The sequence below is a fragment of the Girardinichthys multiradiatus genome, chromosome 23, assembly GCF_021462225.1.
Source record: "Girardinichthys multiradiatus isolate DD_20200921_A chromosome 23, DD_fGirMul_XY1, whole genome shotgun sequence".
Taxonomy (NCBI): domain Eukaryota; kingdom Metazoa; phylum Chordata; class Actinopteri; order Cyprinodontiformes; family Goodeidae; genus Girardinichthys; species Girardinichthys multiradiatus.
The window spans coordinates 11,474,077-11,495,123 of record NC_061815.1 but is presented as its reverse complement, the minus strand read 5'-3'; the positions used below and the strand labels follow the sequence as shown (position 1 = coordinate 11,495,123).

Below are 21,047 nucleotides of genomic sequence, written 5' to 3'. Positions count from 1 at the left end.
ATCTATTCAAAAATGCAGCACTTGAACTTAAATGCAAAATCAAATTAGCTTTAGATGTTACAATTTGGCTTGAAAAACTGCTCATGATGATTTCATATGTAATTGCAATTGCTTTCAAAGCAACTGCAGTTATAAAAGGGTTTGCTAATAAAGTTTAAAGCAAGGATAAAAAGAGCGTATTATATAAGAAATAGGAGCAGATTTAGATATGAATAATTTGTGGTGTCTATTGCCCATTATGGGTCAGTTCTACTCTATACGGTTTAGTACCATCTCACTGTGGGTGGGATCGTCAATAGCAAGGCTGCCCCAGAGTCCGGAAAAGCAAGGTGATGGAATTTGCAGTGACACAAACATAACAGCAATGGAGGACCTGCTGCATAGTCTATAGTTTATGTCATGTTATGTGAAAGAAGAGCCAGAAGGCTGGAGGCACAAAGACGAAGCACTTTGGATAAGTACAGGAGAGACAGGGAAGCCATGGAGCGGTACAAGCTAAAGGACGTGTAAGCTAATGCTACCTAATGCTAGCTTGCTATAGTGGTCATATACACAATAAGCCCAGCGTACAATAATTTAACAGTTGAAGATATTAGTTATTAAACTATGCTGTGACTACTGTAGAAGTCCCCTACCCAATCAGTGACCCGCAGTCTTCTGACGTCACGTTTTCCACATGCCTGGCAATGTTGGAAAAACAAGCAAGTAGGTACTAAAAATAGTAATTCTGTGTATTTGTTACTAATGGAAAAGCTAAAAAAGCATGTAGAGCCTTACCAAACTGTGCTGAGTAGGGTCTAAGGGGCATAACAGCCTAATTTCATAGCACACCTACTAGAAACCACATTCTGTCACAAAAGGGACACATACCAGCTTTTATCTGCACATAGTGGCCATTTATTTTGAAAGTAGCCTGTATCAGTTTACTTTTAAATAGAACGTCATTAAATGTCACTAAATCATGTCTAAATCATTTAAACACTAATGCTGAGTGTTGTTGCTGACTATGTCCAACCCTTTATGCCCACAGTGTACCCATCTTCTAATGGCCTCTTCCAGCAGGATACAGCACCATGTCAGAGTTTACGGTACAACGGCATCCACTCACCAGATCCCAGTTCAGTAGAGGACCTGGAACATTTCTGACAGCTTGTTGAATCTATGCCATAAATAATAAGCAACCTAGAACCAGCAAGGCATACTTAACAAAGTGGCCAGTAAATGTATAGAGACTAAATGCTGGTGGATGTTGTTTCATGTTTAAAATGAGTGCTTAAAGAAGATTTTTCAATCCAGCCATGATCTTCCCTGACGGTGCTCCTCAAAGGTAAAGAAAAATCATTACAGTGAAAAGGTAATATGTTTCTCTAAATGTACACTGGCGAAAGCGATTTGCCAACAGAAAAAGATTGGCAACACTACAGTCGAAGGGGATATTTAGGTTTATCCTATTAGTAATCAACAATTGTTCATACTTCCTCACCGTTCACCATTTCTTACAAAAATGTGAGAAAAATGCCAGAGGCAAGGATAAAAAGCTTTCAATGCAACTAATTTAAAGCTTTAGAAAGTAAGAGAGCAACCTCACCTGGTCCATAGAAAAAAAAGAAGAATGAAAAAAGAAAGAAAGTGAAAAAAGAAAGGAAAAGACATGAAGCAGAGAGGAGACGTGGGGGAAAAGAAAACGAGCATCGCCACAGTGGTTGCTGATGTGAATCCTCCTCAGGTTAAAACAAGACAATAATTAAAAGTGTACCGCAGGGTCACAGTGTGACTGTGTATGTGTATTTGTGTGTGTGAGAGAGAAATAATATGTTCTATGTGACCAAGTGTGTGTCTTATATGCAACTTTTATGGCTCTCAGAGAGTGTGTGGTGGGGTTGATATTGCAGGGCCCATTAAAAGGTGTCCCTGCTGCAATCAGTGTGCAGTGGCCTCGGGGTCTATTTGTTACTACATCAGTCTGGATGTAGCCAAATACAAACATGCAGCACTGCTGCACACATCAGAACACATTTCTGCCTAAGGTGTTAACATTGTCGGAGAGACCACTGAACAGCAGGGCATACCCATGCATGCACGCACTTGGGCAGATACAAACACACACCCGCAAAGACACACACACAGCTGGTGAGGAAGGCAGCCAACTGGGCTCACTGCAGAACACAACACACACTGTTAAACACACAGGCAAATTTGAATTAGATCCTTTAGTGTTTATTTCTGGTCTATCGTTTTTCTTCCATGGATTTTTAGCAAAATTACATTCTGAGATGGACATTCCACTGTCAGTGGGACTCTGACAATCGCTGGAAGATAATTATTCAAATGAAAATACTCTTTGAAAAAAAATGGTCTCAGCAGTTGATCACGCTAGGTTTGTGTGCACTCGGAACAGTTTTAAATCAGACCAAGATGTATCTGCTCATAAGTCATTGTTATTCACCGACTGCATGAGATGAAAGAACAAAAGCTCAGCAGGACCGTGAAGGGTAGAGTGCACACTGACATAGAGCAGAAGGCCAACTATGTGTTCAAAGATCCACTATCCTTCATTTAACTCAGCCAAGATGCTAAATCCCTGCCAGCTCTGTGGCTGCTGTTCTGTAGCCAAATCTGACCTCTGACTCCCCCACAGATCCAGGGAATGACTTTTCAGGTCTTTGTAAAGCACCGAGCCTACAAGAACAATACCAACTGCTGAGGGGATACTAGATAAGTAGTCACAGTAAGAGCGGATGGTTATGTGGCTCTAACTGATCCTAAAGGGATAGTTCAGGATTTTTTAACTTAGGTTCTAGTAAAAGGTTATAAAGGAAGATATTAATGTCTTACTTATAGTAAATAACACTTATAGTGTCCTCATTTGGTACAAATCCTGGTTAGGTGGTCACAGAGGCTGAAGCTAACAGCTAATCCAACAAGAGCCAAGACTAAAGTTGACTTGTACTCTTTTGAAAGAACTTAAATCTAGAAAGTATTATATTATTTGATGTAAATGTTTATTAATAAACCTAGAAATAGCCCTCACTCTTGCATTGGGCAGTTATTTACTTAGACGCCAATGATTAATTGCACCGGAAGTGAAGGTAGGAGGCGTGTAAAACACCTATTGAAAATGGAACATATAAAGGGTTTCCAGTCAGAGTTGCTGTCTGATATAAAAGTAAAGAACTGTTAAATACAAAAACATTATAGCAGTTCAAGTGGACACTATTTTATAGATTTTAACACAGCTTTATTTGCCTATCTTAGATTTAATCTGGCAGGAAATTTCCTACATGCTCTGTTGTTATTACTTGTTCCTCTCGGGAAGATCAGTGGAGGTGCACTGCCTCCTTCTCATGCTCCACATAAATAATCTCCAGCTTCTGTGGAGATAGCCATCCATAATAAACTGATGATTCAAAAACTAGCTTTTACCTAAACTGCAATGAGGTGTTTGAGATTAAAGTTATTTAAAGATAGCAGAAATCTGCATAGTTACTTGCTTGTCTCGGAGTCACTGTTTGTTTCAGTGATGTGTCTCACCATCCAGGGCAGCGTTCCTTAAGGGAAGCAACAAGCACTCCAGAAAAAATAAAATAAAATCAGTCACTCAGTTGCCTTGAAAGAACGCTTTTTTATTGAGTTTTTCTTTTTCAATGAGCTAATGACCAGTCAATGGAATAAAGACACTCCCCCTCCCTTCCGTGTTCTGAACAGTGTAAGCAACGCAAGAGAACTGGTATTGGTACAGTGTCTAATAATGCCTAAGTTTAAATTAGATTTCAGTTATGATGAATTAAAGGAATGTTTGTGCATTCTTTTTATACTCAGATGTAGATTTTTCTGAGTTCCCAGTCAGAAATACTAGAAGAATGACCCCTGAAGTCAAAATTCTGACTGGGAAAATTGCAGGTTGCTGAGCAGCGCTGAGTTCAGTATCCAAAATGAGTATCTGAGATGGATAATTCGACACCACACAGAAACAAAGCAAATTCATGTATTGTTGTTTTTAATGTTTCTGAGAAGTCACTTACTAAAAAGATACAGTATTTTTGGAATGGGCTTTACTGTGGAAGTGAATTTGTGTAGTTCAGTAAAGAGAAGGGACACGCAGAAGTAAAGTCTTGCCTAGGAAGCCATTAAAGATGAAGTTGCCACTTCCAGGACTAAATATGCTGGATTTATACAAAACGAAGAAATAAATAAAGACAAAAATACCAAAAAAGTTATTTAATAAAGGTTAGATATTAACAGTTTATAACCTTTAAACTGAACCTTATTTAACAATTATATATGTTACAATATATAAACCAAAAAAGATGGAACTGTTTACTGTGCCATTACCTTTATGCATGTGATTAATTTTTTTTATTTTTTATTATTGGCCATTTTGTGAAAATGTGTACTTTAATTATGTTTTAACCAGTAAACTCATTAGAACAAAGCAGTGATCATGGCAGAAAAAACAACTAATATGATATAAATTGTTCAAAGAATGCTAATCTGAAGACCTTAGACCCTGCATTGCTTCTATCAGTTGGCTACATAATACACCTTGGTTATGGATAACAATTTCTGGAGATGTATTCCACCTACTTTTCAAACAAAAATGCCATGATTTATCTATAGAAACACACATTTTCACATACCCATATAAGCAGTTTTCACACACCATCTTGATTGTGTCATCCATGCATCTGCAGACCTGACATGCCTCTTATGCATATGTTCCACTATATTACCCTGAGACCTCTGCCACCCACTTTCTTCATGATCCAGTTATTATAAGCCACAGGAAAAGCTGATGCAGTCACATACAGAGCTTAACACTCCTTTTAGTTTGCACAGAGAATGGTTTATAATGCAATACCACAGCCTAGTACTGTTCCCTCTTTTATGAAAAAATGATAAATCGATTGTTAAAAAACTATTTACCCATGCTTTCTAGCATTGGTTGCATAAAATTATTACATCATTCCTCACTAACCTACTAAATAAACCACTCTCCAGCAGATTTCTGATAACATTTTGTAACAAGTCAAACTCAAAGTAGAGAGGTCATGTACACCTCCAGGTTGAATCAAGATACCATTAATTACATCTGCTGTTGATGGAAAAACATGAAGCATTCATGGAAGAGTGCCATCTATCCATCCACTTTCTAACTCACTAAGTCCTTACAGGGTAAGTATTGCCCTGCCTATTTTCAGCAGACAAAGGGTGAGAGGCTTGGTTCACCTTGGACAGGTCACTAGTCGATCACAGGGAAACACAGAAATGAACAACCAAGCTCACCTACAGTCAACAGCAACTTGGAAAACCAACTAACCTAATATGCATAGTTTTGGACTGCAGGAAGAAGCCACGGTACCCAAAGAAAATCTACACATGCACAGAGAGAACATGCAAACTCCCTCCACAAAGGTTGGAAGGTCCTGGATTGGAATCCAGGACCTTCTCACTACAACCCAACAGTGCTAACAACTGCACCACTGTGCACACATATTACAAAACCAAAACGTATACATTTTCATTTTGCGGCAAGATTGGAGATTTTCTTCCAATAGTGAGGAGCATAAGGATGGTCACACAAAGTGAAAGGGTTATTCCTTACCAGGTGTGATTTCTATCACCGTGTCTTGTCTCTCTGGAGGAAAAAGGACCTTGGGAGGCTGAGTCGTCTGCAGGGCTGAGGGCAAAAGAAAGCGAGACCAAGAGGAAAGCTGATTATTAAGTTTAAGTGTGCAACAGCTTCGGACCAATGCGGTTTCAATGGGTTCATCAAACTCACCATTTTATGAAAACAACTTTTTTTTGCAATTATTTTACGTTTTTTGAAAAGTTACGTCAATCATTAAACTCAACAGTGTGTGTAAATACCTAAAAGTATGTCTTGAGTTTGGCAAACAGAAACAAAGCATCCATTGTTACTTGAAAAAAATTGTGGAACTGCGCAGTCTATCAGGAAGAGCTGGCCTTTGTCTTGCCAATTGGTTGTTGGCCTCCAATATCACAAAGCCAAACATAAAAAGACTAGAACTCATCAGTTGTCAGGGACTCCAGGATGCCTTATCTAATGATTTCTTACTGTCTATGTGCAGACAGACATGCTGACTGCCTTTGTACTATTATGGCCAGCAAGATGAACAGATTCCTTTCAGTTTGGTTTTACTGTACTCTATGCTCTCTCTTGTCCAGTACATTTCCCTCTTCAAGTCCAACTGCCTGTAAAGCATATGATCTTTTTCATTATTTCAATCTTTGCTAAATTCTGACTGACATAAACCACTAATAGTAACATGTAAAATAAAAACCTGACAAGATTGTTGTGCATATATATTTAGTTTCTAATACTCCTAAATAAAACCCAGAGCCACCAATTGCTTTCAAAAGTCACCTAATTAGTAAATCAATTTAATTTGTGTGTAATTGAATATAATTTCAGTTGCCCTGTCAATGCCTCAGAAGTGTTTTAGCAAACATGAGTGAACACACAGAATCTCAAAGACCAAAAAACAGCAGACAGATCAGGGGGAAAGTAAATAAATAATCTGAAAATGAAAGAAGCATGGCACAGTTACAAATATTCAAACACCTGGAAAAAGGAGCACAGGAGAAGCAGCCAAGAGACCCCTGGTAACTCAGGTGGAGCTGCAGAGATCCACAGCTCAGGTGGGAGAATCTGCTACCAGCTATTAGTCATGTACTTCACAAATATGGCCTTTATAGAAGAGTGGCAAGATTAGTAAATTGTTGAATAAAAGTCATAAGAAGTCTTTCTTGAGCTTCCCATTTGCCATGTAGGGACACAGCAAACATGTGAAATAAACAATCAAACTATATTAATGTGTTAGAATGGCCCAGTCAAAGTCCAAATCTAAATTTCTTAGTAGAAGCTGTTGCGGTAATTGAAAACGGTGTGAGCTTTTTTTCAACAAAGAAAGTGCAAAGCTGGTAGATACATGCCCCAAAAGACTTGCAGCAGTAAATAAAGCAAAAAGGTGGTCCTGCAAAGTATTAACTTGAAGGGGCTGAATACTTGTGCACACTACAATTTTCAGATATTTATTTGCAACAAATGTTAAAAACCATGTTTCAGTTTTCATCCCACCTCACAATATTGCACTACCTTGTGTTACTCTAGCAAATAAATTCCATTAAATACATGGAAGTTTGTAAGTTGGTACATGACAAAATGTGAAAAAGTTCAAGGGGTATTAATACTCTTGCAAGGCACTTGCTTAAGAGCTTATCAGCTGTCATACACCAGACATATAGTCATATAGCGTTCATAACACTATGTAAAGGCAGCAATGGTAACTGTCTTGTATTTTAGGTTCATGTAGTGCAACAGCCATGAATTCCATTTAGCTTTTTGCTGGACTCTTATTCACATTTAGAGACCGGTGGCAGGAAGCACCTCTGCAAGGTGCTGTACTATTTACTGAGAGGTTCAATGTTTAACCCAAGGACACTGACACGTTGAAAAGCAGAAATATTTCTTTAGAAAGGACATTTTTGAGAAATATCAGAATCCATAGCCTGGTGAAGCAACTAGATGTAGCCATCTACATCCACAAGAAGTCAACATTTCCTCACATGATGTTACTCAGATATTGTCGTTTTTCCATAATTGATAACAACAATAACAATAAATGATGACAACAATTAGGTTTTCATAGCAGGAAGAGTATGAGCAAAAAAGTTCAGAGGTTCTTTCATATCTGAAACAATTTAATTACCTTGACTTTTAGCTAAACTTTAGTTTCCCATTTTGGATGAAATGCCCTTTATGAGACTTTTATGATGTGAAAGGAGGCACATAGATGATTCAGTTTTTCTTTTCTTTTTTTTGTTTCTTTCTTTTCTACTACATCTTCTACCCAAGTAACCCCCTAGATCCCTCTATCTTTCCATCGCTCTAACTCACTGACAAGATTGATGGTTTCATTTGCATTCAGAAAGTTACGCTGTGCCCTTTTAAGATTAATGAGACAACCCTTCACCTATAGGCCCCCTCCGCTGCCGTTCTCTCCCCTGTCCCAGCACTCCACCTACCTCCATATTCTCCTTGCTTTTTCACCATTTACTCATCGCTTTAATCTACATGAACAGACATGACAAAAAAAAGCACAAAAGCAAGAGTTCAAATTCCACCCTTGCTTGAAGTTCAACTTCTCATTTAGTACATTAATACTATGTCTGTTGATGACTTAATGTAAGGTTAAATACCACATTAGCAAATGTGAAGATAAGATGCATAAGATACAACACTTTTTTTTTAACAGAGTGGGAATTCTGAGGGGTTCTTCTGAAACATTGCCATTTTTTCTCACAACATGGCATCAAATTCATTTGTTCAACAGAGGTGACAACTGTTTTTTAAAGGTCATTGGTGTTTAAAAAAAATTGTTCATAACTGCAACTTGCTCTATTACTGCAGGCTCATTTAGTGATCAATAGAAAGCATGATTCTAAGTCAGTCTTGAAAGTGTTGGAAAGCTTTTATGGTAAGAAACCTGTGCCCTCATAAACGGAATTTGAATTGCTCAGACTGAATCTGTATTTGTGTAATATGAAATTAAATGCAGTGGTTTGACACTGAAATTAATGGTTTGAAACTGAATTCATTTGCGTTTAAAATGTATTTTGTTGTATTAAAAATTTCAATTTGACTACTTTCACTTTCAGGTCTGAAATTCAATTTCAGGTCCAGTTTTTTTTAAATTAATCAATCAATTTACGTTTCACATCAGGTTAAACTTCCTTTACGGCATGTTGAGCTGGAGCAGTGCAGCATACATGAGTTTAGCGGATGTCAATCACCAAGTCAAATGAGCATCTATAAGAAACGTCATGTAAACAAATGATGGTCAAACAGTAACACTTATCTACCTGTAACTATTAGCTAAACGTGCAAGATTAGCATAGAGTGCAGCCCGTGTTACGTCGGTCTGTTTCCCCTGCCTCAGCGTAATTTCTGTTGCCTAGCAACCGTGTTAGCGTGAGCTTGAAGGTTAATAATGCTGTCTGCACTGCAAATAACAACATGGTTTTCATTTACCCTTTTACATATTGCTGATGGCTTAGAATCCTATTTTCTTTCAAATGTTCTTGTTTTATGATCTTGTTCATTATTCAGCCATTTAAAATGTTCAAAATCATTTATGATTTCATTTGTAAAACTTTCAACGATTTAAACACTTACATATTAACGTTAGGAACAACGTTTAAATCAGTTTATTTGTAGAGCATACTACTACTATTAATAATAATAATTATAATAAATAAACCAAACGTTAATAATAGATATTATCTGACTGAAATATATCTGTATAACTTCCACCCAACCTCAACCGCACGGTCAGCTGACAGCTGGCGAGGCGAACCGGCTGCTAGGGCAGCGGACATCTCCGAACACATCAGAGCACTTGTGCAATTAAGCGATATCTTGTTAAACCGAGCAGATATTTTAGGTTTACACAGCTACGTTCACGTCTAAAAACAAGTTAATTTTGTTTCACAAAATGCGCAATATATCCGGCCTTTGCTACTTCCGTTTAAACAATCCACTTCGACCCGCAATTAATCATGGGATAGGGTGGACCACAGAGGATATACCAGACCCATCCTTCAAATCTGGGAAAAAGAAGGACGCATTTGAAGGAACCTTCGAAATTGGATAGCCTTGGTCCCCTCATCTTGACTTACCCTTCACCTCTACAAATGCGACTTTCAAAGGATGCAGCCCCTGAATTTGGACACGGCAATAATGAATGACATACGTGAATCTATAAATCTGTGTGTGATTTATATGTGGCTTCAAGGCCCCGGATGTTTGACACAAACAACTGAATTTTGGAATTGAAATTGAATTTCAGACCTGAAATGAAGTGAAAGTAGTCAAACGGAATTTTCAATACACAGGAAAGCAATTTTAAAAGAAATAAATTCAGTTTTAAAGGAAATAAATTAAGTTTCAAACCATTAAATTCAGTTTCAGTTTAGTGAAATTCATATTCAAGCCAATGCATTTTATTTCAAATTACTCAAAAACAGATTCAGTCTGAGCAATTCATATTCAGCTTCTGATGGCACAAGTTTCTTCCCATAGTTTTTGCTTTGTCTCAGTTTGGATAGATATGGTTAAAGATAATAGAGTGTCTTTTCCAAACTCTGTTTCCTATTCGGTTTTCAAAAAGGTGCACATTTTTACACCTAAGCTCTTCAAATGCTGATGTTGATTTAGGAAATATGAGAAATGGACAACATCACATGCTGATATACAGGTCCTTCTCAAAATATTAGCATATTGTGATATAGTTCATTATTTTCCATAATGTCATGATAAAAATTTAACATTCATATATTTTAGATTCATTGCACACTAACTGAAATATTTCAGGTCTTTTATTGTCTTAATACGGATGATTTTGGCATACAGCTCATGAAAACCCAAAATGTCTATCTCACAAAATTAGCATATCATTAAAAGGGTCTCTAAACGAGCTATGAACCTAATCATCTGAATCAACGAGTTAACTCTAAACACCTGCAAAAGATTCCTGAGGCCTTTAAAACTCCCAGCCTGGTTCATCACTCAAAACCCCAATCATGGGTAAGACTGCCGACCTGACTGCTGTCTAGAAGGCCACTATTGACACCCTCAAGCAAGAGGGTAAGACACAGAAAGAAATTTCTGAATGAATAGGCTGTTCCCAGAGTGCTGTATCAAGGCACCTCAGTGGGAAGTCTGTGGGAAGGAAAAAGTGTGGCAGAAAACGCTGCACAACGAGAAGAGGTGACCGGACCCTGAAGAAGATTGTGGAGAAGGGCCGATTCCAGACCTTGGGGGACCTGCGAAAGCAGTGGACTGAGTCTGGAGTAGAAACATCCAGAGCCACCGTGCACAGGCGTGTGCAGGAAATGGGCTACAGGTGCCGCATTCCCCACGTCAAGCCACTTTTGAACCAGAAACAGCGGCAGAAGCGCCCGACCTGGGCTACAGAGAAGCAGCACCGGACTGTTGCTCAGTGGTCCAAAGTACTTTTTTCGGATGAAAGCAAATTCTGCATGTCATTCGGAAATCAAGGTGCCAGAGTCTGGAGGAAGACTGGGGAGAAGGAAATGCCAAAATGCCAGAAGTCCAGTGTCCAGTACCCACAGTCAGTGATGGTCTGGGGTGCCATGTCAGCTGCTGGTGTTGGTCCACTGTGTTTTATCAAGGGCAGGGTCAATGCAGCTAGCTATCAGGAGATTTTGGAGCACTTCATGCTTCCATCTGCTGAAAAGCTTTATGGAGATGAAGATTTCATTTTTCAGCATGACCTGGCACCTGCTCACAGTGCCAAAACCACTGGTAAATGGTTTACTGACCATGGTATCACTGTGCTCAATTGGCCTGCCAACTCTCCTGACCTGAACCCCATAGAGAATCTGTGGGATATTGTGAAGAGAACGTTGAGAGACTCAAGACCCAACACTCTGGATGAGCTAAAGGCCGCTATCGAAGCATCCTGGGCCTCCATAAGACCTCAGCAGTGCCACAGGCTGATTGCCTCCATGCCACGCCGCATTGAAGCAGTCATTTCTGCCAAAGGATTCCCGACCAAGTATTGAGTGCATAACTGTACATGATTATTTGAAGGTTGACGTTTTTTGTATTAAAAACACTTTTCTTTTATTGGTCAGATGAAATATGCTAATTTTGTGAGATAGGAATTTTGGGTTTTCCTGAGCTGTATGCCAAAATCATCTGTATTAAGACAATAACAGACCTGAAATATTTCAGTTAGTGTGCAATTAATCTAAAATATATGAATGTTAAATTTTTATCATGACATTATGGAAAATAATGAACTTTATCACAATATGCTAATATTTTGAGAAGGACCTGTATAGTCCTGCCATAGTGCAGCAGAGGGCTAAGTAAGTTTCATGTCATTGAAAGGTTTATGGTTTTGTTCTCAAAATCTGCCCAAAAGAAAATGTGCTGGAACCCTAACAAACTCCAGTCTCTTGGAACATATATACCAGTTTATTAAGGTGTGATATGGTATGTACATTTATGAAGGATCATGAATAAAAATAGTCGATGCTATAGGACTTGAAAGCTTTTTGCTACGTCTTTTAAACTTACACATTATATATATATATATATATATATATATATATATATTGGTCCTAAGAAAATAGTTTTAGAGTGCAGTGATTTAATTGTGCTCAAAGTCTTGCTTCACCAATGAATGTGTATGCTGTGCGAACAAGCTGCTGTGATGTAGACTTGCAATCATAAAAAGGCAGACTATTGATGTCAGAAGAGGAGCACTAAGCAGATTTAATCTTACAGTCTGAGCAACCAGCTCTGCTCATTGTTTTCTGATTCTGTTTGCTGCAGTTTGGTTTTTAAGGACAGAATGAGAGACTAGAAAAGAAAGCAAGGATCAAAAATGGATCTCTAAATGTCAGCAAAAAATTTATTTTATGTCATATGCAACAAATATTTTTTGTCAATATGCTGGTTGTTCTAAAATATTGATTAGGTTCATTCCCACAGCTCTTCTAAAATGGATTCTCATCCAATATGACCTTTATGGATAATTAGCTTGACAGCAACAAATGAACAAATTTAAAAAAAATCCATGTCTTTGTTTTTAACAATAAAAATGTTCCTAAAATGTTCCTACCACCAGACTCCCGTTGTTATTTCTATTCCATTGATGGAAAAGTTCATTTAAAAATCTGTTGAAACACTCACTCTGTGGTCAAATAGTGAAACATAGATTTGTTTTGATCCATAAGTATACCATATATGTGTTGGGATGAAGGATTTGAGAAGGATGGTAAATGCATGTTGTGCTAGGCAAAATGACTTTTTTTATTTCACACTTATTGCCAGAACCTCTGGAGCTGCATGCTCAATGCTTTGGCTGCCACTTTAAGCCCTTTTTCTGGTGAGGTGACTGAAGCTTTATTAATGAGGGTAGAGCGTCTGCATTGCGTAACCTGAGATTAAGTTATAGTAGTATGAGGTTATTGCTGGGACATTCTCATAGCATTTGAAGTTTATTTCATTCTGGTGTCCATTTGAATCCCTAAAAAAAAGGCTTGCTTGGAGATCACATGGGGCATACTGGAGTATAAGATACTGGAAGCTAAAACATAATTCTCTAATCTTTGCCCTACATTCTCTTACCTTAACAGCATGTCTCAGGGCTTTCATGAAAAAACGTGTCACTGGTTTTCCTTGTGTGTGTAGCCATGTTGAGACATGTTCTATAGAACATTAAGAATTTCATGTGAAATCCTTCTCTTTATCTGCATGGCTTTCAGTAACCAGGTCCCATCTTATCTTTGATTTGTCCCATGTTCCCATAAAAGAGCCTTCTCCTCAAAGATTGCAAATATATTGTGATCTAATGAGTTTTGCAAGAAACATGCATGGCAGAGTGACTATTGTTTCTGTTTCAGACTCATGAGACAGACAGATTCTCTTTTTCATTAGTGTCCATGCTTTTTGCTATAAGGAATCAAACTTAAAAATCTGATTTTGATTTTATTTAAAAATGTAAAACAATTTTTTTTGTGAAAAGTTTGCTGCACTTTTGACACTTATAATTTGACTAACACTTTTCCTTTTTTAAAGATTTTTATGGGCACTAGTGAGCTTTAATCAGAACAACCAAGCAGGAAGTGGGCAGAGAGAAAAGAGAGGAGTACATGCGGCAAGGGCCCAAAGGAAGAGAACTGAATCCTAAATGGCTGCCTGGAAGTCAAATAGCCTCCTGAAACGGGGCACCTACTTTGCAGGTACTCATCACACTGTCCCAATGAGAGCCAATCACAGCTACATCAATACCTGATTTTAAATGTCTCATCCAGGTAATGCTGGATCCTCCCCCCTGTTTTGGTCAGTGATTTGAAAGATCTTACTGCATAGAGACAGTTTAACCCCACAACTTTTGGATTAAGATTTATTAATAGCATCTGGTGATATCAAAAGTCCAATAATAGCAAGGAACTGAGTCGGAAATGGTGTTCACGGATTCACTTGAAAATAATCAGCTGTAAACGGCACATTGACCTACCTGACAGAAGCCTACCTGTGGCTCATTGGTAACATTAGGCATCTTCCAATCTGGAAGTTGTGAGTTCAATTCCAGCCACATGTTGATGTGCCCCTAACCTTAAGTTTCCTATTGATCCGTGTAATATTGTCTGTACATTTGTGAATGTGGTTCTAGTGAAAAGCGCTTTGAGTGAACCATTATGAAACTGTGACTGGACCGCTATATATTCAGTCCATTTACCATCTACTTAAACTACACCAAGTGTAATATCAAGATAAACTGTGGGAAGATAATAGATTCTTAGCTTGTATTAATTTGATGCTAAGCAATCATTGAAGCACGTTGTTTGGCTTTAAATTTGAAAGATTAAAAAAAAAACTAAGCTAAACTCAGAGTTTTAAACATGGCAGTCATAACATTTTGATTGGTAGCTCTTTACCATAAGCCTGCCTCTAGCTCTTGATGTTAGCGGTGTTTTCTCTGGTCCAGCAGTGCTGGGTTAGCACCAGTTTTTCAGGGCCAAAGTGAGAGCTTAGGTCACACAAAGAACCGGTGTTAAGTAAGAACTAGCACCAATTTAGCACCAGAACCGGTGTGGTGGAAAACGCCCTTGACAAATTCTGTTGTAAGCCCTTGGATCACTCCTTATTTCATTCCTATCATTTCCGCAGCATAAAGCATCATCATTTATCAATATGGAAACCCATTACGCTGGGTTAGAGATGAAGTCACTGGTCGAAACAAACAATAATTGTCAATGTATGATGAAGCGTTCTTATTAAAAAAAGTACTCTCACAATAGAAACTATATGGCTGTCCAGAAAAAGAGATGAACTGTTGATGGATAGATTTCAAGTGTTTCAATCAAGTGACCTCATTTGCCCTTTGAGTTTCATATAAAGTTTGACCTTTCCTGGTCCTTGTGCTTCTTCTCAGCCCAGCACATTAGGTCAGTCAGAGCTATAATCAAACACACTAAAGGTTTGTTCAAGCGCTTATCTCCCTCTGCAGTCATTACAGGGGATGGAAATCTGGCATTTTTGTGAACTTCAAGGTGTCTCCGAGTGTGTGAGCCCACATGTCATCAGATATTAAAGAATCTGTGTGCGCAGAAAGTTTCGATTGTTGGAAAGTCATTTGAGTAACCCCCTCTGTGACTTAAGGAGACTTTGATGCTATCTGAACCATTCTGATCTGATCATTTCAAGCTCACCAGGTGCCCTGGATAGATTAAAGCAAACCCTGTCTCATACTGCACTGCTTTCCCATCCAAAGCTAAAGAGAGTGGCTCTGTCAAACAAGATCTTTTATTTTATTCAAGTTTTAATCTGCCTCCAAGACATTGCCAAGGCATTTATTTATACTTTTTGATGATTTTCTGTTCAGAACAGTAGGATTCATCTAACCTTTGAGACTGTGGATGTTTTTACCCAACAGTAAACTGCATCTCATCAGTAAACAGAAACTCATTCTAATGACATAATAATTCATAACAATGTTATGTACTGGCCTTAAAAGCCATTTGTGTGCTGTGTAATTTTAAACCTGGGGTCCAACTTGATTTAAGCTAATAAGATTAATTTAAATAAATGTTGAAATCACCAGCAAATCAAAATTTGTAAGCATGGAATTCAATGTCGCCCTGGGTTGTTTTATTCAGAACTAATTGCAAACATAACAAACAAAAAAACTTAATTAATTGAAACCTCATATAAAAAAATGGCGACATATTTTCATCAAAAAAATAATCCTCTCTCTTAGGTCATTTCTACAACCTTCTGTCTGGTAGACCTGGTAAGTTTTAGGACTAATCTCAATTAAGGTTGCCAGATTCTGCTGTTCAGAGTTGGCTTTCACATTAGTCAGTCAAATGAACTGGAACTTTCATATGACGTATTCCCCTCTGTGACAGTTTTGGCGAAAATAATGTCAGGAATGACTCCTAGTTCTTCATCCCAAGGAAATTTGTCCTTTTCTCCTTCTCAACATTCTTGTAAGCATGTCATGTATTTTTATATGTGCAACAGTGGTCTGCTTTATGCGTGACTCCCATAGCCTTTATTTTCCATTGAATAGCTTAAAAGCTGCATTGTTCTTGTGAGTGCTTACTAGCAGCTGTGATATATTTTCCTTTGATTATATTCTTTTTTTGTACATGTGCATTTGATTTGGTTGTGTTCACCCACAATTCCTTGCATTGTAGTCCTTCCTGCACTTGGTCCATCTGAAGCAGAGGGAGACCTACATTTTTGGATGGCTAGAGTTTACTCTGCACTCCAATTGTTATGACCTGGCTCAAAGGCCACAACAAAAAGGGACCATATATAAGAGTTCTGAAATATAAAGGTATTCAGCACAATCTAATGTTAAAAATCTAAATTTTCAGTATGAAGTGTGAAAGTCAGTGAAATCAGTGGTATATGGTGTGCATGAGTGAAGGATGTATGTGAAGGTGTTATGTGAAATCAAAATAAGCAAAATGTGGCAGCATTTTACCATTATACTGTAACCGGTACTCTACTCAAAAAAAGACACATTAAAACCCATCAAGTGATGTCCTACAATGCAGAAGGATGATGAACTATAAAAAAAAAAAACAAATGCTTTTAAGTTGTTGAAAATTGATTGACCAAATGAAAATAAGGTAACCCCATAAGACAGAAACAGCCTTCCCTAAAAAACTGGACATTCTGAGCAAACAAGCTAGAGTTCAATTGGATAGGGATGGTGTGAATTCATCCTTAAAACTCTGCATTAATTCTAAATAAAATGTTTCAAATATTGACCAAAAAGGACAAAATGGGCCACTGGCTCTTTTAGTGGTAGTAGTTTTGAATCCAACAACAAATCAAAGCTTTACACAATCATTTGTAACTATCCATCAAAGCGTCTGATTTTATCTGATTTTCAATTAGTTTAAAACAGTGTGTAAAACAGCAAACTATTTCCCGGTATATTTACAGATTGAAAAACCTGTGAATTTTTAGTTTTGATGCAGATGGTGAACAAGAAATAAAATGTGATTTTTCAGCATTTGACCTCCCAATCTAATCACCAGTCACAGTCCACCCACATAAAAATTGGATGGTTTTGATCAATGTCAAATTGTTCAGTGAATCAGTCCTTACTACTAACCTGATCTGAATAGTAGTTCATGGTGGTTAACAAACCTTCTCTGGGCCGGATCTGGGTCGGGTTCTGCTGTGTTTTACTGGAATCATATAAGTTACAACAAGGCCTCTCTAAAACCGTATTGTTTCCCTGAAGTGTTTTTATCCTCCTCAGTCTGCCAGAGTTGTTACTCTGTTCAAACAAAGAACACGTCTGTAAGTAGGGAGAGAAAATTAGAGTGTGAATGTTTGAAATGATTTGGTCACACAAGTTGTTCAATCGATTCTGGCACACAGTCTGATAAAAGAAAAAAATACCACATAACCTTTCATGTCTGTTACTACTCCTCTCTCTTTAACTTTGGAGAAAATCAGTATTGGGAACAACATTCAGGAAGTAATGTTTAAATGCCTGCCACTAGTCATGACCGCTTATGTGGGACATGCACAAAAATACTATTATTTGTGTTATGTAATAATTAATTTGCTTGAATTTATTTTATTATGGAATTAATGGACATGTCTTTAAGCATCTTTTAAAGATTGGAACTCATTTAAGGCAACCATTTTCTATGTAGTAGCATTAAGCTACCAGCAGGAGGCAGTGTGGAGTTGTGTAATCGCTCCAGAGCCTGTTTGTGTGTATGCTAACATCAGGGTTCAGAACAGAATCCCGGGGGATTTGAAAAGCACAGATTTGTTTCCTGTCTCATCATTTCACCCTGTTTTATCCTGTTTTCAGGTCAGTGAAGTAATTGTTGTGAAATTAGGCACCACTTTTCTGAATTATGTGGGAATGCACTTTGGATATATTTTTCAGAACTTCCAAACCTGTTGCCTGAGTCAACGTCGGGACTCTGGCCTCTCCAAAGTGGTTGGTAAAATGAAAAATTAATTTAAACCTAAATCTGCCTGGTATTCGTCCTGGCCGTGGAACACTAGACCAGCTCTACACCCTCAGCAGGGTCCTGGAGGGTGCATGGGAGTTCGCCCAACCAGTCTGCATGTGCTTTGTGGACTTGAAGAAGGCGTTCGACCGTGTCCCTCGGGGAATCCTGTGGGGGGTACTCTGGGAATATGGGGTACCAGGCCCTTTGATATGGGCTGTTAGGTCCCTGTATGACTGGTGTCAGAGCTTGGTCCGCATTGCCGGAAGTAATTCGGACTCGTTTCCGGTGAGGGTTGGACTCCACCAAGGTTGCCGTTTGTCACAGATTCTGTCCATAACTTTTATGGATAGAATTTCTAGGCGCAGCCAAGGTGTTGAGGGGATCCGTTTTGGTGGCCTTCAGATTGCGTCTCTGCTTTCTGCGGATGATGTGGTCCTATTGGTTCAGCAACTCGTGTTCTACAGCTCTCACTGGAGCAGTTCGCAGCCGAGTGTGAAGCAGCCGGGATGAGAATCAGTGCCTCTAAGTCTCAGGCCATGGTCTTGAGCCACAAAAGGGTAGAGTGCCTTCTCCAGGTCGGGGGGAGATCATGGCTTCAAGTGGAGGAGTTCAAGTATGTAGGGGTCTTGTTCACGAATGAGGGAAAAATGGAGCGGGAGATCAATAGATGGATTGGTGCTGTGTCCGCAGTGATGCGGGTGCTGTACCGGTTTGTCGTGGTGAAGAGAGAGCTGAGCCAAAAAGCGAAGCTCTCGATTTACTGGTCAATCTACGTTCCTACCCTCCTCTATGGTCATGAACTTTGGGTCGTGACCGAAAGAATGAGATCAGGGATACAAGTGGCCAAAATGAGTTTCCGCTGCAGGGTGTCTGAGCTGTCCCTTAGAGATAGGGTGAGAAGCTCAGTCATCCGGGAGGGACTCAGAGTAGAGCCGCTGCTTCTCCACGTCGAGAGAAGCCAGTTGAGTTGGCTCGGGCATCTGGTTAGGATGCCTCCTGGACGCCTCCCTACTGAGATGTTCGGGCACGTCCCACCGAGAGGAAGCCCAGACTGAGATTGTCACCTGTACGTATGTTTAAGACTCCTGTTTTAAAGTAAACAAGGAAGGTAGTAATTCTTATGCTGCCTTCCAGTAGTATGACGAACACTTTTAAAGGTGGAAGGATTCTAGGAACCCAGTAAAAACAAAGAGGAATGAACAAGATACAAACAAACAATGTGAATAGTGTGAGAAACAAAATAAAAAGACATTTTGCTCCTTTTTGGTTTTGCTCCTACTATTTGATTCCATTCTACACTGGATTTAGGAAGTAAATTGCACTTTATACACACAGGAGCAAGCATACCCTTGAGGTTCAGAAAATAAATACATTTATTACATGTAGTTGATAATTATATTTTATAGTGCGTCTCACCCAAGTTGCTCAATACAGGCAGAATTGTAATGAGTTAATTTATTTGGAATCTGTTCTTAAACTTAACATTCAATGCATCTGTTGGAACGTTCCACAGTCATAGGGTTTGTATTCAGAATTTCTAAACAGCAACAAAATGATTTTTAACACAATTTAGACAATTTATTTAAGAAGAGACATTTTTTGCAAAAATATCTGTCAGCCTGCATCAGAAAACGTGTCAATTCCACCTTCTGTGACATCCTGGACCAGCTTTTTGTAAAACCCTTTTTTCCCTTTATCTTCTCTGCACCGGAGAAGACTTTTCTTAGGCTGCGATTTAATAAATATACATCAGTATGGGCAGAATTTTTCCCTAAATACATGATACCTCATTTTGGGGAAACTGTCAGCACAGAGAGTTTGTTGGGTAGCAGATCTTGTGAGCTGGATGTAGCGCTGCACCTTTTAGAATACCCAAGAATATGAGCAGAGAATGAGCTGAGAGCAGGTATGGGCTGGTGTGGAATTCTGACTATATATTAATCTTGAAGAAAAACACCTGCGTTCACAGTATGAGAGCATTAAAAACTAAATTTAGAGCAAAAAAGGACAAATGTTATTTGTTTTTAGGAGAAAAGCAGTTTACAATAAAAAAAGCTGGTGAAATTATTAGTGCATCTTAAAGACAAAATGCTAAGACAATTAGTGAATCATCAGGGTTGGAAGATGAATATCACACAAGAAAGAGAAAAAAGAATACAGCACAAATTTGGCCCTATTCTTAGTGCAAGAATGCTCTTTGGAAACATGTACAGATCTAGAGATCTGGAGCTCACTGTTTACAGCAGGTTCATGAGGGATCAATTGGCTTAATGGGACCCTGGTGCAAGTATTAAGGTGAAAGATGCATAATATGCTTTATATCACAGACACCATCTGCTGCAGAGCAGGACCACAGTGGAAAGATGCCCTGATGGCAGAAGAAACCCTCCCCTTAGCACTGTACATTAAGCTTGATGATTACAGGCATAAATTAAAAATGAAGGGCTATGAAGGGAGCAGAGGGTGTTACAGGGGAACGAGCAACAACTTTTGATGAGTTAGGATATGATTGGTGCCAAGTGTACAAACCTACCTGACTATAATTTCTACACTAGCTTATGTGGGGTGTTGGTGGGAGGGCTGACCCTAAAATGTCTTCCTCAGAATAAAGGAAATGCCTAAAGGTTTAGCTTGCTAAAAGGTCGAATAAATAAGCAGTGCCCAGGAAGGCGTTTTAGTTAAGTAACATACCCTTTTAAACATGGTTGTCAATGCAAAATGATGCTCTCATTAATATCTTAGAAATGTATTTCTGAAGTGGGAAAACTGGACAGTCCGGTCCGTGGACAGAACGGGCCGCCCAGCCACTGCTCCGGAGGTTAGCTGGAAGCTAACCCTTTGTTCACAGAGCTTTCTTCAACGTCGTCGTTGCCCGGACAACTCCTCAGCATGGTTCATACGAGGTTAGGTGTTTGGGCAGAGTAATAGAGATATTTAGGATGAAATGATCTAAATGTTTTTCATTTTATGAAGTTTGGTTTTGTTTGTGT

At 38.7% G+C, this 21,047-nt stretch overlaps 1 protein-coding gene across 5 annotated transcripts in view; it reads right to left on the bottom strand.

Moving 5' to 3' along the window:
* il1rapl2 (interleukin 1 receptor accessory protein-like 2) overlaps positions 1-21,047 on the bottom strand; it is a 636,383-nt gene that overhangs the window by 99,292 nt on the left and 516,044 nt on the right. For all 5 annotated transcript variants that reach the window (XM_047353893.1, XM_047353892.1, XM_047353890.1 and 2 more), the window contains one exon: positions 5,603-5,677. In XM_047353893.1, coding sequence (XP_047209849.1) covers positions 5,603-5,677 — 75 coding nt within the window. The remainder of the gene's footprint in view (positions 1-5,602; positions 5,678-21,047) is intronic.